Below are 15,783 nucleotides of genomic sequence, written 5' to 3'. Positions count from 1 at the left end.
GGAGCCGCCATGCTGGTGCCCACCTAGATGGGCACCAACATGGCGGCCGGAAACCAGCAGAAACATCTGTCACTGAGTTTTGCTACAAAAGCGTGAATTTATCTCTCTAAGAACCCATAAACGTAACAATAATACTTTATTCTAATACAAGAACTGTTCAGATAGCTGAATTTCCTTAAATAAGTCACCTTTTAAACCAACATAACAGCTCTCTCGCTCGTCATGTAAAGGCCACGTCACGCAAAAGCTTAGAAATTCAAGAGTAGTCTATCACTAAACCAAGAACCCATTTGGAGTGAAAATTTGTCTGAATATTAGTTTTTAGCTGCTGTAATACATCATGAAAGTAAAATCTCAGGAGGATCAATAGTTCTGAAGTCTGAAATTTAGTGACGTCACGTGAAAACCAGCAATACAATAGACAGGGTGATTAATCATGGTCGCTATTGTAATAAAACTTTTGCACCTTGCAATACCTGTCACACTTTGTCAGTAATAACAATTGTTGCACAACGTGTGAATTAGATGTAGTCTCACTTCGTTATAACAAGCTATCACTTTGAAAATTGTTAGGCTGGTGAGAGATCCTATGATAATTATTTAAATTATGCAGAGCATAATATTCCCTTTTCGATACAATACGGTCCTCAGATGTTGTTACAGTCATTCTTTGGGATGTTATTCAATGTATCATACATGACTTCTCTCAAGTTAAGAGGTAAGTGGTGTTGGGTTAAGCGTTTTGCGTTGGCTGGTTTTGGGAAACCAAGAAAAAATCACCATCTTCTCTTGAGGAAACGTATACCAGAATCTCTGTCTTTTCTCAATCGTAATACGCAACCTCCTTTCTTGATTTACTTCTGAAACTTTCTCTTCTTGTTTTTTCGATATATATACGATAGTATACGGCATGCAATATACATGCTTGGGTCTAGAGTAACAAGAAAGCGTAAAAGCCATTCTGATTTACAAAATCCCTGAGCATTGGGAATTAGACTTCCGAAAAGCTAATATTTAAGGAGCATTGAGCCGAAAATTTGCATACTGAGTTGGTGAAGCACGAATTGAGTTAGTTTTTACGCTCAGTTAAGATTGAAATGTATCGCACCTCGCCATGAAGCCTTTGCATTGGCTGCTCAGTTTCGTAAGAACGAGAAAATGCTCTTAAATGTTCTGTGATGTCCAACATTATGTTCGAGCTTGTTGTATTTGTAAATGGAGGCTAGGTCTTTCTTCGTTCTGTCAAAATTGGGGCTAAATAACAGCAGACCATGTTATTCGAAGATTCATCTGACCAATGGGAATTTTAACGAGGTAGTGTGTGGACAGATGTCATGTATTATGGGCCTCCTTTCTCATGAAACTAACTTTCATGACATCAAAAAGTCAATTCACTTGGTAAATTAAAAGAAATAGTTTTTCATTTCGTGTCAAATCAATTTGCTAGTAACATGAAGTAAACGATGATTTTTTTTTCGGCGGCATGAACTCAAACATCTCAAAGACGTGGGGCATAAAAATGCTTGATTTTGGAGTTTCATGCAATTCCATGGTAAATGCCGCAGAAGTCTTGTTATAAACACAATTCCAATTTATTGAAAGAGCTAACAGCCCGATAACACAGATGAAGCTGAGTAAATACGAGTGACAAAAAGTCATACAAAGCGAAGATATTACCAAGTTAAAGCTAGATTGTAAATGATGTTAAATGTCCCAAAAACTGGAATTATTTTGGTCGCATTTTAGCAGCCCATAATTCGAGTCTACAACTGAGTCAAAGATGGTCGAAACCACGGTCTATATACAGGTAACTATTGGTTTGATATATTTGTGGTCAAATTATGTTAATTTTTACATATTTGATTAGTTTTTAAGAAAAAAAATGCACTTTACCCAGCAAAGAGTTCCAATTGAGAATATAATTTTTTTACTCTTAAAACCTATATTGAATTTTAAATGCAGTTTAAAAGAAATTTAGGTAAATCCATCAAATTCTCTCATGGATCTTAACTTGGTTTTAAAAAAATACAGTTTCCTCTAACATTTTAATTAAATCAGTCAAGGAAAACTGAAAGAAGACCTACCTCGTCTCGAGGTTTAAAGCTTGCAACAGAGCAAAGTTCCCTTTTTTATTGTAAAATTTGGGATTCTCTTCGTAGTGTAAAGTGTTCGGTAACGGAAAAGTTGTGAATGATAGCTGTCTTGAGAGTTCCATAAAATTTAGAGGAGAGCTTTCTTATGACGGATACGCGAAAAAAAAAATATCGACCTTTAATCATCATTTAACTTCACTTTCACCTAAAGCTCGATGGAAAAACTGACATAGATGAAAATACAACTCTAAGGAATAAGTTGTCATGAAAAAGGCTATGTTACACAGTCAGAAACTTTCTGACTGAGTAGATCAGGGTAAACTGGGAGTGCTAGGTTTTTTACAGGTGGAAAATTGGAGAAGTTGTAAGAAAACCTATGTAAAAAACCGACAGATAAACTGCAGCAATTTGTCACACCAGGTTGAATCGGGTACACATGCTCTCGCAATTACGACATCCCTGCTCCCGATGTCGTAGAAAAAAACTATACCAATAATGTTTATGTTGTTTATTCTCAAAGTTCTTACTAGTTATGATAAACCACAATTTATTCATAATCTACCCGTATGCGTTTTTGTTTAAAAACAGCAGTGTCACCTTTTCTAATCCTCAAGTCTTTCTTTAATAAAGTTAGGATAGAAGAAGGAAAATAAATTGACAAACTGATTGGACACATTTCCTAGCATAAATTAAATAGACTTTAAAAAAACAAAGGGGTGACTCAATTAACACTAAATTACCAGGAAGTCATATCCGTGATCGGAAAGATCAATTGCAAATAAAAGCGAACATTTTTTCGCGGCTCATCGCGTGCGATGACAGCGTGCAAGAGTTTATAATATCTTGCCGCGAGATATTCCTTTGCCTTTCCTTCCATTAACTTAGAAGTAGGCTACATTTTCCGCTGAAGCTGACTAAGATGCAACATTTCGTTTTTTTCGCCGGGAGGCACTTGTATTATAGATGCTCCTTGGTGACGGAAATTTTTACCGAATCACTCAAGTTATTTAGAGCGGATGTCATGAAAATGGCTTACTTTAATTTGCGAAAGGAAACAAATCTAAATGAAAATCTGTAAAGAAGGAAGGATAGATCGATCAGTTCACCTTTAGAATGGATTGCATGAATCAGTGTGCTAGCAATGTGAAAAAAAGAATTGCGCCTTTAAGCCATAAAATGAAAATGTGTAGTTTGGAAAATTATCTGACCCTTTATGTAGATGTGCTATGCCGGTCATACTTCGTTTCACCACCATGATGTTCGTGGTCGATGAAGAATTCGAATGCGCGACGATCAAGTTGGAAGCATCACTTATTCTCCCGCAGCAGGGAAACAAGACAATAATCGCATGCCATTTTCCATTGTTACAGCGCAAAGCTTCGATGAGCTGCGGAAAAAAGGGTCCGAACGATAATAATAGTTGCGATTATTTGCTAGGTTGCGTATGCAATCCACACTAGAGGTGAACTGACCAATCCATCTTTCCGGCCGGTGGAGTCCTTCGCACAAATTCTCGTTTTGCAAATTATTGATTTTTATTTCTCGAATCACAAATTTCTCATTTCAAAAACTATAGATTTCCATTTCGTTTCGTCTCGTGTCGCAAATTACAGCCTCTGAGAGAGACATGTAATTAACTTTTGTTTATTTTGGAATTAAAGCATGAGTTGGAGAGCGAGAACTGCTTTTTTTAAAACATCGCTTTGTATGAAGGTACCAAGACTGTCTTTTTATTAAAGCCGTAGACGTTGAAATTGTGAGAGCGCTTGTGAATACTATATGCATGTTCTCTGCCGTCTGCGCAACCACTGATAGGAGCAAAAGGAATAAGAGAAATTTGGTGTAATTTTCTACACAAAGAGAAATGATAAATAACTTTTTGGTAATTCGCGATTCAAGTAAATTATAACCACTAAGTATCATTTACCACTAGCACAAGTATATTTAAAAATCACACTTAAGAGGATCGAAAAGGGGAATTAAAAATTTTTCCCTACCCAAGGTTCGAATTGCGGCGATATGTACACTAATAAGGGAATAACATGACTTTTTGAGGGAATATTGTTTATTTGCGCCCGCGTAGTGTCGCGCGAGGGCCGCAAATGATACTACAAGGGCGCAAATAAACAATATTCCCTCAAAAAGTCGTGTCATTATCATTATTATTAATAAACAAGGCCAAATGATATCAAGAATGCGAATTTTAATAATACAAGCTAAGTGAATGACGAATTCAAAGTCACTTCAAATCATCATGTAAGTGTTGATTGAACAAGCTATTAAAGAATCAACTCAGTCCAGTGAACTTATTGAAAATTACCAAAAAAATGCTTAAAATCGTCTATAAATAATAGGCATATCACAAAGTTAACCTTAAATGATGAAGCAAGAACCAATCAGCTGTAGGGCTGATAATGCATTAGCAGCCCGCTGTCAGTCTTTTGCGGCCCGCTGAGCGTGTGTTTTGAAGAGGCCGATTTTCTATTTGGCCGCGTATAGTGATAATAATATAGTGTTTTATATCTTACTTTAACATTCCAGTCCGTGCAATTGTTTTGACGCCTGTTTCGCATTTACATGACAACAAAACAAAGAAATATAAACTGCTCAGCCCTTCCCAAAATTTTGCTCAACCAAAAAAATATCAGTGGAAAAAATGCTCCAAATAATTTGTATGATCCGCTGAAATACCCGAAAAAGTGACAGGAGCATTTATTGCAAGTGCATCCTCTCCCTCCCCCCCCGCCTCCCCCCCCCCGCACGGATGACAAATATAACGAATGACAAATATAACGGATGACAAATATAACGGATGACAAATATAACGGATGACAAATATATCCAACCATCCCTCCTTAGTAATGAATCGTAAAAAAAGGGTCCAAGAAATGATCAAAATGGTCTAAAAAAACGGTCCAAAAGAAAGTCCAAAAAATATTCTAAAAAATGGTCCAAGAGTCTAATGTCCAGTATATGCCCAAAGGGACATCTGTCGATATCTCATTTGAATAACACACATGTAATGCTGTTAATCACACATGGACTTTAATATGAATGTCAGTCATCCTATAATTTGTCAGAAAAATTTGACCAAATATAGCACAATGAATTTCACGAGTTTTTTTTGTGATAGGTCAGACATCAACAAATGACAAAAGTTAGAAAAAAACTTATTAAAATTTTCACGTAAAGGACATGACACATATTCGGGTTCCTGATAAATTATTCAAGTCACAAGGTAAAACATGGTTCTTATTTTCGTGAAACTTACCAGGCGACAACTGAGAAAGCTTGACTGCTTGATGAAACACAACGAGGTAATGAAGAATTCCCAATTTCGTTTCTTCCTTTGTCGAAATAAGCTATCGCATTTTCTATGGCTCTGTCACTTTTTGTCCTCAGCTATTGCTAAAGTAATTCAGTTGGGTGTAATCCAATGCATCATACACGACCTGTCTCCCAAGTTAGAGAGGCAAGTTGTGTTGATTTACGCGATTTGGGAAATGGATGTAGGCAACGCAGTATTAGAATCTCTATCTTCTTGCAAATCGATGTTCTTTCATATTACGAAATATAAGAATTATTACTGTTTGATCTGAGGTATTAATATTGGCCGATATGAAAATTTTTTTGCATTGCACAATTCAAAATCAGTCATGTTTCAAATGTACTCGGACGAATGATGCATTCGTGATAGTCTGATCACGTAGGCTAATAAGCGATTTTGCGCAGAGCTTTTTAGTTGATCTGTATACTATAACAATTCAACCATTAGGACTTGCGGATTTAAGGCAGAGTACCAAATCTGAACAAACTATATTTTAGCAAGTCAAAATGAGACATTAGATTTCCTCTTCTCAAAGCTGGAGGAAAGTAAAGCGTAGCTCGTTAATGTTTGAAAAACATTTACACAGAAAGCAGATGGATTCAGGAAATTTTGGTGGCGCGATGATATTTTGTGCAAGTTGAGCTGTTGGATGAGTCATGGAAACCTTTGCCTAGTTTTTGCATTGACAGTATTTTCTTAAAGTTTCTACTTATCTTGTTAGACGTTTTTGTGTGTTGTATCGAGCCCGTAGGGCTGTCAAAAATACGAACAACAAGTAAAAATAGTCAGCGATCCTACACACTAAAACTTTTAATAAGTTAATTATAATCCAACTGCTTTTTTTTCTAGCTAAATCTTTCTCCTCATTTCTCATGAAGCGGAAAAAGCAAAGCGGATAGAGAAGCGTACCGCGCAGCCGACTAGTTTAACAGGTTATTTTTAAATTTCAAAATAACCAATTGTCCAAATAACCGTACGATATCGCAGGATATTTTTACTCTATTCGCGAGTTATTTGTATTCTACTTTGTGCAGTTGGACAATAAACAAAAATAATCCCTGTAAATGACCTGCTTGTTTGATCAAGGAAGCGTTTTAATGCGTTTAATTCGGTAACGAAAACTCGTGAATATCTACTCTTCAACGGTTCCACAAAGTTTACAGTGCTTTGATATAACAGATATATGAAAAAAAACAAAGACAAAACGAAACAAATAATAATCAATTATTTGAACTGACATCATTGACAGGTCATGATTGACAATAAGATAGGTGTCACCAATCTTATTCAGGAAGGCGTCAGGAATATACTTCTGCATTTAGGACAGTGAGAGGGAAACCAAAATATATTAATCTGTCTTCCCTTCTGCAATGTCAAGCTTTTACGTCGGAATTTGGGTCTGAAGCCAAACCTGGGAAATTCAACGAAGTGAAGGACCTTAAAGGAAACCAAACCATTGAAAACCACCTGCTAACCGTATTTGCACAGGTAGATGTACCAATACTCAACAAGGCAATATACGACAGCAGTGGCTGCGTGGAGCTGAGTTTGAAATCGTGAAACAAACCCATCCGTTTTCGCCCATGCCCAAAATTGCAGGAGAAACATTTCGTCAATCAAAAAATGACAGAGAGCAATAACCAAAAAATCAGTTGTCAATCAATATTTTGTTGAATGTACCTTCATTGGTCAGTTTGAGAAAGACGTCTATTTTCATCCCTATGAGGACACAGTCACAAGCAAGCAAATCTTGTGGCATCTTTACTTAGCTGTAAAATAAAGAGTTTACCTTCTGATTCTGCGTTCATTGCTATAATTTTTATAAACATTTTATTTGAAGATGGAAAGTTGTGCCTCAGCTCATCTCCATCTTTAGGATTGTTTGGCAGATCTTGGGCACCGAAACCGCGTCTTTTTCTGCAAAACAAGCAATTATGAATCGAGATCAATGAAGGGGTCGAGTCTTTGCATTTTATTTAAAATGAAAATGAGTTGTTAAGCGTATTACGTTCGCTTTCCTATTCTTTCGGAAGTCGCAGATAAAAATATATTTGAATGAAGTCAAGAAATATGGCATCTGTAGTGATGAATTCGCGGTTGTAATTCATTTTATCCTATAAACTACGGTGAAAAAATACGATATTTTTTTCACGTGTTTGATATCGCCAATCAGCTGCTGACACGTCGCACAATAACTGACACGTCGCACAATAATACCTTTCAGAACTGTTTTGGATAAGTTCAATTTGGTATTTGGATTCAATTCGACTCTTTTCATTCTATAGTGTAACTGAAAATTTGCATACTTAACAGATGAATAAACACTCAGTTAAGCTCGAATCGAGTCAGTTTGCATTTATAGTAAAGTCTAAGATGATTTGCACCTTACCAACAGGGTCACGATGTTTACTTCGAAATTTTGCATAAAGAAGAAACCTAGAGCGCCGCGGTATCCGACATTATGTTCGAGCTTGTAGCGTCTTTAAGTGGAGGCCATACTCTTCTCTCTCTGTCATCAATTGGAACTAGATAAAGCAGTCTATGTTATTCGAAGGTTCCTCTGATGAAAGGGAGTTTTTACAAGGCAGTGTTTAGACAGATGTTAGGCGTCACTCATCTCCCTTGTCACGAAGCTACCTAACATGACACTTCAAGACGTTAACTAACTTGGTAAATAAAAAGAATAATATTTCATTCCCAGTCAAAGCGATTTGGTATTAACCTGAAGTACGCAATGAAATTTATTTTTTAGGTGACAGTAATTAAATGCAATGGGTCATAAAATTCTTTACTTTTGGACTTGAGTTTGTTTAGAGTTCTGAATAATTCCACTTTAAGTGAAGGAGAGAGTGGGTAGAACCACGATTCCAATTTATTTAAAGAGCCAAAAGTCCTATAACACGGATGAAACTGAATAAATATGATGAAAAAAAGTCATCCAGAAGAGCCATCTGTGGGCGAAGATATTACGAAGTTAGAGGTAGATTACTGGTGATGTTAAATCTCCCAAAAACTGGAATCATTTTTGGTGCATTTTAGCAGCACTGAAATCGAATTCACGACTGAGTGAGAGAAGGTCGAAAGTACTGTTTAGATACAGGTAACTACTGGTTTGATATATTTGTGGTCAGTTTATGTTTGTTTTTAATTATTTGAATATTTGCGTAAAAGAAAAGCAACTGGGTCGTATTTTAGTTCGCAAAGTTTTTAAATCGAAAAGCTGGGTGCTGTTTGTTGCGAATCTAAAACCGATATAAGGAACGATGGGCTGTCCTTTCAAAATTAAGGTAATTAAACAGTCCAGCCAAGGAAAAAAGGGAGAGAAATAACTTTAACAGCAAGGTTTTGCTGACACCAAAGCAAAACCTTCGTTGATATCGTAACATCTAAAAGATTCTTGCCTCAGAATTCGGTAACGAAAACTCGTGAATATCTACTCTTTAATGGTTCCATAAAGTTTACTGTGCTTTTATATAACAGATACATGAAAAAAACAAAAAAACAAAACAAGACAAAAAAGACGGCCTTTCGTTATTGTTTGACAGCACCTGCAATGGACACTCTTAGATGAAAAGATGCACAGTGCGTAGAGAATTTATTCTCAAAGACTAACTGCACTCAGGTATAATAATACTCTTTTTATAGATCGACGTGATCAGTTGCAACAAAAAGCAACCCTTTTTTGTGTGCTTCGTTGCGTGCAATGACAAAGAGATATAGCTTTTAATTTCCGTTTAAGAGCAACATGACCATCTTCACCCTCAAAGCAAGCTTGGCCGCAGGCGACGCGATTGTATGGTCGTAGCACAAGGTGCTAAAGAAAAGGGACTATCGTAAATAGATAACTGAAGGACTTCGAAGGATGAAAACCAGCTACAATTCAGTTTGGATATTCTTCAAGTCTGGGCGGTTTAGAGATGACTTACTTAAGATAAGACTCATTTGTACAGATGATCGATACGTACATCAGCGATTTCCAGTTCGCCTTAAACTCTCTTAGCTGAGTGGCTAGTATCATAAAATGACGCTTCCAGAGTTTCCACTATATCTTAAGCTTGTTTGATGCACCTTTTATCATCACGCTGATATTTTAATGGTGACACTTAAACAAAGCCAAAATGTTACGTCTTCCGGCAAAGTTAATTGAGTCGCGACATTTTATCTTTTTTTATTCATGGAAATGTCTAAACTGCCCAAAGAGCAATTATGATTGAAAAATTACCACAGCGCTGCAAACTTTGCATTATAACAATCACGGACACAATTTGAATGTATTCGTGATTATGCATCATCAGCATGATGTGTTTAACTTGATCACTTTCTATAACAGTAAGATGTACGGAGAACTAAAAATATAAAGTGAGCTTGTCTTTACTACGCTCCTTCTTATAACACTTTAAGCTTAATGCATTAAGGAACACCTCGCTTGTTTTCAGAATATCCATTACTCACAGATTGAAATACGCCTGTGCCTTGGTTAAATCTATGTTTTAAATTTTCCCTTTTATTTCCTCCTGTCGATTTCAACGATGGCAGTAACCAGCCAAACAAATTTATAGTGTTTTTTCCATATGGTGCTTCTGTTCTATGCAATTTTCTTACACGGTGCCCATTGCTAATTTACTTGTATCTCAGAAACCTACGATTTCACATGGTAACGGATGAAGATTATTTTCATATCAGAATTCGACTGAAAGGGTTTTGAATGTGGAAGCAATCTTCGCAGTTATGAACACCACCTAAACAGTAGTGAAAATAAGGCCTGTACGGGATTTGAACCCATGACCTCTGCCATATCAGCGAAGGTGTGGTGAAGGGGTTTTATAAGGCGGCATTAAACATAGCATTAATACTCTTGTTTCTAAGGTTACTTTACAGTCCATTAAGGAGGCTCCATGCGAACGAAGCACGAGCTAAAACTGTCAACATGAAAAACAAACATGGCGGCTCGATACTATCGCACGATTGTTATCTGAAAAGGTGTGTTAAAACAGTTTAGCTCAATACAGTTTTTATGTGATGGAATCTAGGGTTTCCAGCAACTACACGCGTAATATTCATAGGCCTTTTGCACCTGAAAAAGAGGTCAAAAGAAAAGAAAACACCGTGGGAAAGATTGCCAAAAGGCGCCAGATTCGAAAGTCTCCGCGTGCTCAGACACCGAAGTCCTATTCCATTAAGTAATGTTTTGCGACAAAGAAAATAGGGATCTTTCGAGTAAGATTTATCACGTTTCCTTCGGTGGAATTTCCCAAGATTTGCTGGACCTTTAAACATTTGTGCCCTCTCTAGTGCCTGTTAATAACAAAGATTTATAATACCAAATTTGAGACTGAGGAAAAAGACACAAAATTGCAAATAGTGAGGAAACTGCCTTGAAACCCCCATCAGTTTCCACAAATTGTGACAATTTTGAGAGATTCACCAAAGCAGATTGAAGAAAATCAAAATCAAAGGCAAAGCCAAATTATCGCTGGCTTTCCCTTCGTGAAGCCTTACCTTAATAACGAAAACCATTTTGATAATATTTACAACAGCAAACGATTTTCCGAACCTTGTTCATTGCCATTTGATAGCTTTTAATGATTTTGAAAAGCGAAAACATAAAAATTTTCCAGAAAAACATTACGCTGGCGCGCGCCCCAACATTAAGCAAAAACCCTGTGGAGTCTCCCTAAAAAGTAGTCGACAGTAACAGATAATTGAAGTCAGAAATGCCATCCATGGCAGAATGAATCAGTTTTTAGTTTGTCTCTTCCATTTTCTTCTTTTTTCTTTTATGAATTTCCTAAACATAATAGGGATATGTCATGGGGGACTGAAAGCAAATAAATGGATATTAAAATTCCGTGTAATTAAAACTAACCTCCCTGATTATTGATATGTGTAATTGATATCACCATCCAAAATACAGAATGGTTTATGAAACACAAAGAAACTTCCTCTTCCTCAGCTTTTTTTTGCTTCGGATTTCCTACACTGTCATTCGTTACTTAGCGAGGAGTTCCACTCAATACGTAAATTGGTTATAAGTGCTTTAAGCTTTTCGGAAGTCTTGAAAGTGATAATGGTTACTTTGCTTGTATAGATTGGCTCGAAATATTAATTACATCCGTTATTTTCAGTTGCAAATATCAAACCAATTTGTTTGCTAATAAGATTTTTATCTTGAAGATGCTGATTATATGCTGGTAGAAAGTACTTTCAGCGAAGATCGCGGAAAAGTAAGAGGATCTTAAAAGCGTCCTATAACTGGCGATATGCCATTTTACAGTTATAAGAGAATCACCTGTGCCACTCTGTTTTTGCTAACTCTAAGACCTTTCTGGGCATCAAACAGTACAAGTGTGCTCTCGCCAGGTAAGATCATAAATCCGACAGGTAAAAGTATAGAGCAGTATCTGAGGGCAGAAAAGCAGAAAAATAAAGGATCGAAATAGAGACTATTATGACCATAAAAAAGTCATTAATTTTGACGAACGTTTCGTTCGCATGCACTTTTCAATAATAATGCCGCACACGTCAACGCTCCTTTAGCGTGTTTGGAAAACTGTTAGTCAACGAGATAGCTGTCGAAATTATTATGAATTTACACACGTTTTGCTTTTAGGAATTTTGGTTCAATCATTTATTCACTGCATTTGCCGGAATCGTATCATTTATGTTACATAAAACAATCTCTGTTATTTTTCAAAGAGAAGAATGTTTTATCATTTTGATCAAATCAGAAGCCTGTTACCTCAAGATTAAATTAAAACGTTGTTTAACATTCAGCAGTAGATTTCAGACTTACTCACTAATGACACCTCCGGAGATTTTTCCATTGCATATATCGTGTTGTTTAAATACGGACAACGTCCTTAAACGCATTTAACGGAGCATTGTTTCAGTCTTACCAGCGAATGCCTCACTGGGGAAACTGTTTTACAACTTGTAATCAGCAAATTTAACCTCTCTCCAACCCCTAAGATAGAAAGAAAAGAAGAATTTCGGTTTTAACTGCCTTGATTATTCAAAGAATAAAAATGAGAATGAATTTGAAAACCTTTCTCTGGCAATAGTCATTATCAAAATTATAGATCACAAAGCTCACATAAGTGTTTAACCTCGATAATCTGCACATTGTCATGGTAACGTTTAAGACATGGATTTTTTTTCTACAATTCAGACTGCGATTTCGATAACTCTACTTTATGCAATTGGGAAAATGACAAAACAGGGATAGTGCAGATTAATTGGATTGTACGGTCAGGGACCACGCCAAGCCAATGGACTGGACCTCAGTCTGACGTGTCAGGTAACTGTTACAAAAAGCGCAACTTTAAATGCAAGAATTACATATCTTAAAATTGCCAGACTTAGCTAATGGAGTGTTACACTCATCGCTGTTTAGCTTTAATTCTTTAATAAGTAAGTGCCACAGGTTTCTAATGGTACCAAGCGGTTAGGTTTAAGATTTGCAAGCATGCGATCTTCCATTATATACATTATTTAAAGATTAAAGGCTTTGTACGTGATCAACTCGCAGAGGCAATTTCGTTAGTGTTAATTTCTCCACAGGCCATGGAAGGTATGCGTACGTGGAGGCCACTGGTCGTAATCATGGTGACAGGGCTAGACTTATAAGCCCCAAAATGCAAGGTCCAAAGTGTTTGTCAGTTTGGTACCACATGTATGGTAGTTCAATGGGGAGCCTCATCATTTACCTGAAAACAAATGACAGTGAGATGATACAATGGATTAAATCAGGAAATCACCCAGACCAATGGATGCAGGCAGCCGTATTCGTTAATTCGTCTGTTGAATATCAGGTGACTTATTCCTTATTCCCTCAAGGTTTACTTTGATAAAATTGTATCCAACGCTTTTGACTTCTTCACCTGAGAACTCTAACCTAGTGAATCCCTTTATGAATCTTTTTTTTTTTGTATTGTTGTTCTAATGTTCAAAATTGTCCTTAAGTCTTCCTATTATCTTTAAAACAAAGAATCGAAATAGTAACAAGATACGTGTTACAATGACCTTGATGATAAAATGGCTTCCTTTTGATACGTATATACATGTATGAGCATGAAAAAAAAAAATGTCAGTAATATGTGCTTTTTATTCATTAACACAAAGTGATTAAGATGTACTTTACCTTTCAGATAGTGGTTGAGGCTATCAGAGGCTGGTATTTTGCAAGCGATATCGCTATCGATAATATCATTTTGTCAAATGGAAAATGCCAAAATTTAGGCAAGTGAAACTGTTGAAAATTCTAATTATATTCTTTGAAGAAGACAAGGTAGGGTCACGTGTCGTTGCTGTATAAACACTGGCAACCCAATAGTCAACCCGTTGTATTTTCATAAATTACACTTTTTAGATTATTGATTTACTGCGAGATGTTAATCAAACTGAAATATAACTCTATGATCGCTCCATTTTTAATGTCAGCTCAGAGAACTTCGTCTAATTCAGATCTAGAATGTCTCATTTTAATTGAATGCGTGAATTAAATACACCTTCTCTAAGCCTATGAATTCCTCTGGTTTTTAAATTGGTACTTAAGTTACTTCTACCCTACGGTGATACACTGAAATTGCGCTGATGAGATTAATTTTCACGTAATTAATTTTCTCCTATTTGTTTGATTTAGTCACAAAAAACTTGCATGCGTACATAAAGAGCAATTCTGCGAAGACTGTGGCTTTCAAGCTTGACAGAGTTCCTTGTCATAGTGGCTGGATTCATCAGTTCACGATGGAAGCTCAACAGACCAGGAACACCTCTGCTGACACAATGTATTTTATTTACCCGGTGGACTCAGCTCATTGTAGAAATGTTATATCTCGAAATATTTCATTGAATGATCTCGGATGTCTCCCTTTTGACTTCTTTTATTCTTCAAGCGCTCACCGAGAAGGTTACCGCAAAGTTCTGCTCATTAATCGAGGCCAGGATTCACCTCTTGAGGTTACACTAGATGATTATCAACCTTGTTGCGATCAGACGATTCAAGAATGGTTTTTCGCGAATATTTCATTACGCGGTGAGTCAATTTCCAGGATGGCCAAAAAAAATCTTTTAAACCCAGAATGCAATCGCATACCACGTAGGATTTATCCTAATGAGGTAGGCACGATGGTTAATTAGAGCTACTTTAAATTTTTCAGAACAAAGCTCCTGTCTTCCTGGGTGGCGCAGATCAAATTCCAATTCCTGTCTCCAAGTGCACTTGACTTTGCCGAAGACTTGGGATAACGCCAAATTAGACTGTTACAACAGAGGAGGGCACCTTGTTGTCCTAAAGGATACCAAAATTGCTCAAAAAATATCTGAAGTCCTCGATGAATATCTAAATGAATGGGAAGCCTATTACGTAGGAGCCCACGCTGTCAGTGACAGCCAATGGATAACAGTTAGAAACGAGATTTTTCCTTTCGATAAATTCCAATCATTATGGGGTCCTTACGAACCATCTGGAGACGGATGGTGTGGTAATATGATAAACGGCGAAAAATGGAATGGTGCTTGGAAAGGAAAAGGCTGGCGAATTAATGATGTAAATTGCTTTTCAAGACAAGGATATATCTGTGAAAAGAAAACCTCAATTTCCGGTGAGGATAAAGTCTTTTTAAAACAAACCAAGGGAAAACGTACCATCAATAATGATTTGTTATTTCAAGATCTGCTGAGAGTGTGCAGCAACCCTATTCAACCTGTGCTGGGACACACCAAATTTCGTATTTTTCTTTGTAATTGAAAAGTGAAAGGAATAGTAAGATCTGGTAATGCCATTGCAAGTGCATTATAATTTTTTTTAATTTCCAGGAGCGTCCTGTGAAGATGGCTGGTTTGAAGTGGAAAAGTCGTGCTTTAAAATATTTGCTGGCGATGTTTCCGTGGACTGGCAAACAGCCCGTCAAAATTGTCAAGAACAATCAAGTGACTTAGCCATTGTGGATACCGAGATTAAAAGAAAAGCGATGGACACGCGCATTAACAAAAAAGATCAACATCTGCCAAATGTTGATATTCAGGTCTTTATAGGAATACTAAGGCTCGGTTTGTGGCAGTGGCTTGGAGATGGACACATCTCAGCAGATAGCTGGCACCAAGGATACCCTCTTCGTTCTCCAACTCAACATTGTGGGTTTTTGCAAAAGCGTTCGCAGTGGAAACTTCTTCAAAGCCAGTGCAATTTCCGAAGAAGCTATCTGTGTGAAACAGAGGAGAGTACGTATATCAATATCATCATTTTACTATAATCTTGTCACCATAGCAAACAATTGATTGTAAATTCCCCCCTCGTTTTCCGCTCATTTCATTGAAATGGCAAAAGTCGCCATCAAACAAAACAAAGAGCTTGGATCCTTG

The 15,783-nt window shown here is 36.8% G+C and overlaps 2 protein-coding genes across 5 annotated transcripts in view; both read left to right on the top strand.

The window, feature by feature from the left end:
• Positions 1-626: 626 nt before the first annotated feature.
• On the top strand, positions 627-13,694 carry LOC149041233 (MAM domain-containing protein 2-like). 3 transcript variants are annotated; one of them, XM_089180126.1, is made up of 5 exons: positions 627-718; positions 11,596-11,781; positions 12,590-12,718; positions 12,982-13,232; positions 13,569-13,694. In XM_089180126.1, the coding sequence occupies exons 2-5, from the start codon at positions 11,682-11,684 to the stop codon at positions 13,665-13,667; spliced, it is 579 nt and encodes a 192-aa protein (XP_089036252.1). In that variant the 5' UTR covers positions 627-718; positions 11,596-11,681; the 3' UTR covers positions 13,668-13,694. The 3 variants fall into 3 exon arrangements, with proteins under 3 accessions (XP_089036252.1, XP_089036253.1, XP_089036251.1); XM_089180127.1 differs by lacking the exon at positions 627-718 and adding an exon at positions 1,690-1,807; XM_089180125.1 differs by lacking the exon at positions 627-718 and adding an exon at positions 5,295-5,410.
• A 367-nt stretch (positions 13,695-14,061) lies between these two features.
• LOC113678177 (uncharacterized) overlaps positions 14,062-15,783 on the top strand; it is a 32,300-nt gene continuing 30,578 nt past the window's right edge. For both annotated transcript variants that reach the window (XM_089180117.1, XM_089180116.1), the window contains exons 1-3: positions 14,062-14,455; positions 14,580-15,023; positions 15,238-15,642. In XM_089180117.1, the coding sequence (XP_089036243.1) occupies positions 14,167-14,455; positions 14,580-15,023; positions 15,238-15,642 (1,138 nt within the window). In that variant the 5' untranslated portion in view covers positions 14,062-14,166. The remainder of the gene's footprint in view (positions 14,456-14,579; positions 15,024-15,237; positions 15,643-15,783) is intronic.

The sequence above is a fragment of the Pocillopora damicornis genome, chromosome 8, assembly GCF_964200805.1.
Source record: "Pocillopora damicornis chromosome 8, jaPocDami1.2, whole genome shotgun sequence".
In the NCBI taxonomy this organism is placed as follows: Eukaryota; Metazoa; Cnidaria; class Anthozoa; order Scleractinia; family Pocilloporidae; genus Pocillopora; species Pocillopora damicornis.
The sequence above is the reverse complement of the archived record's forward strand: the minus strand, read 5'-3'. Positions and strand labels throughout refer to the sequence as shown.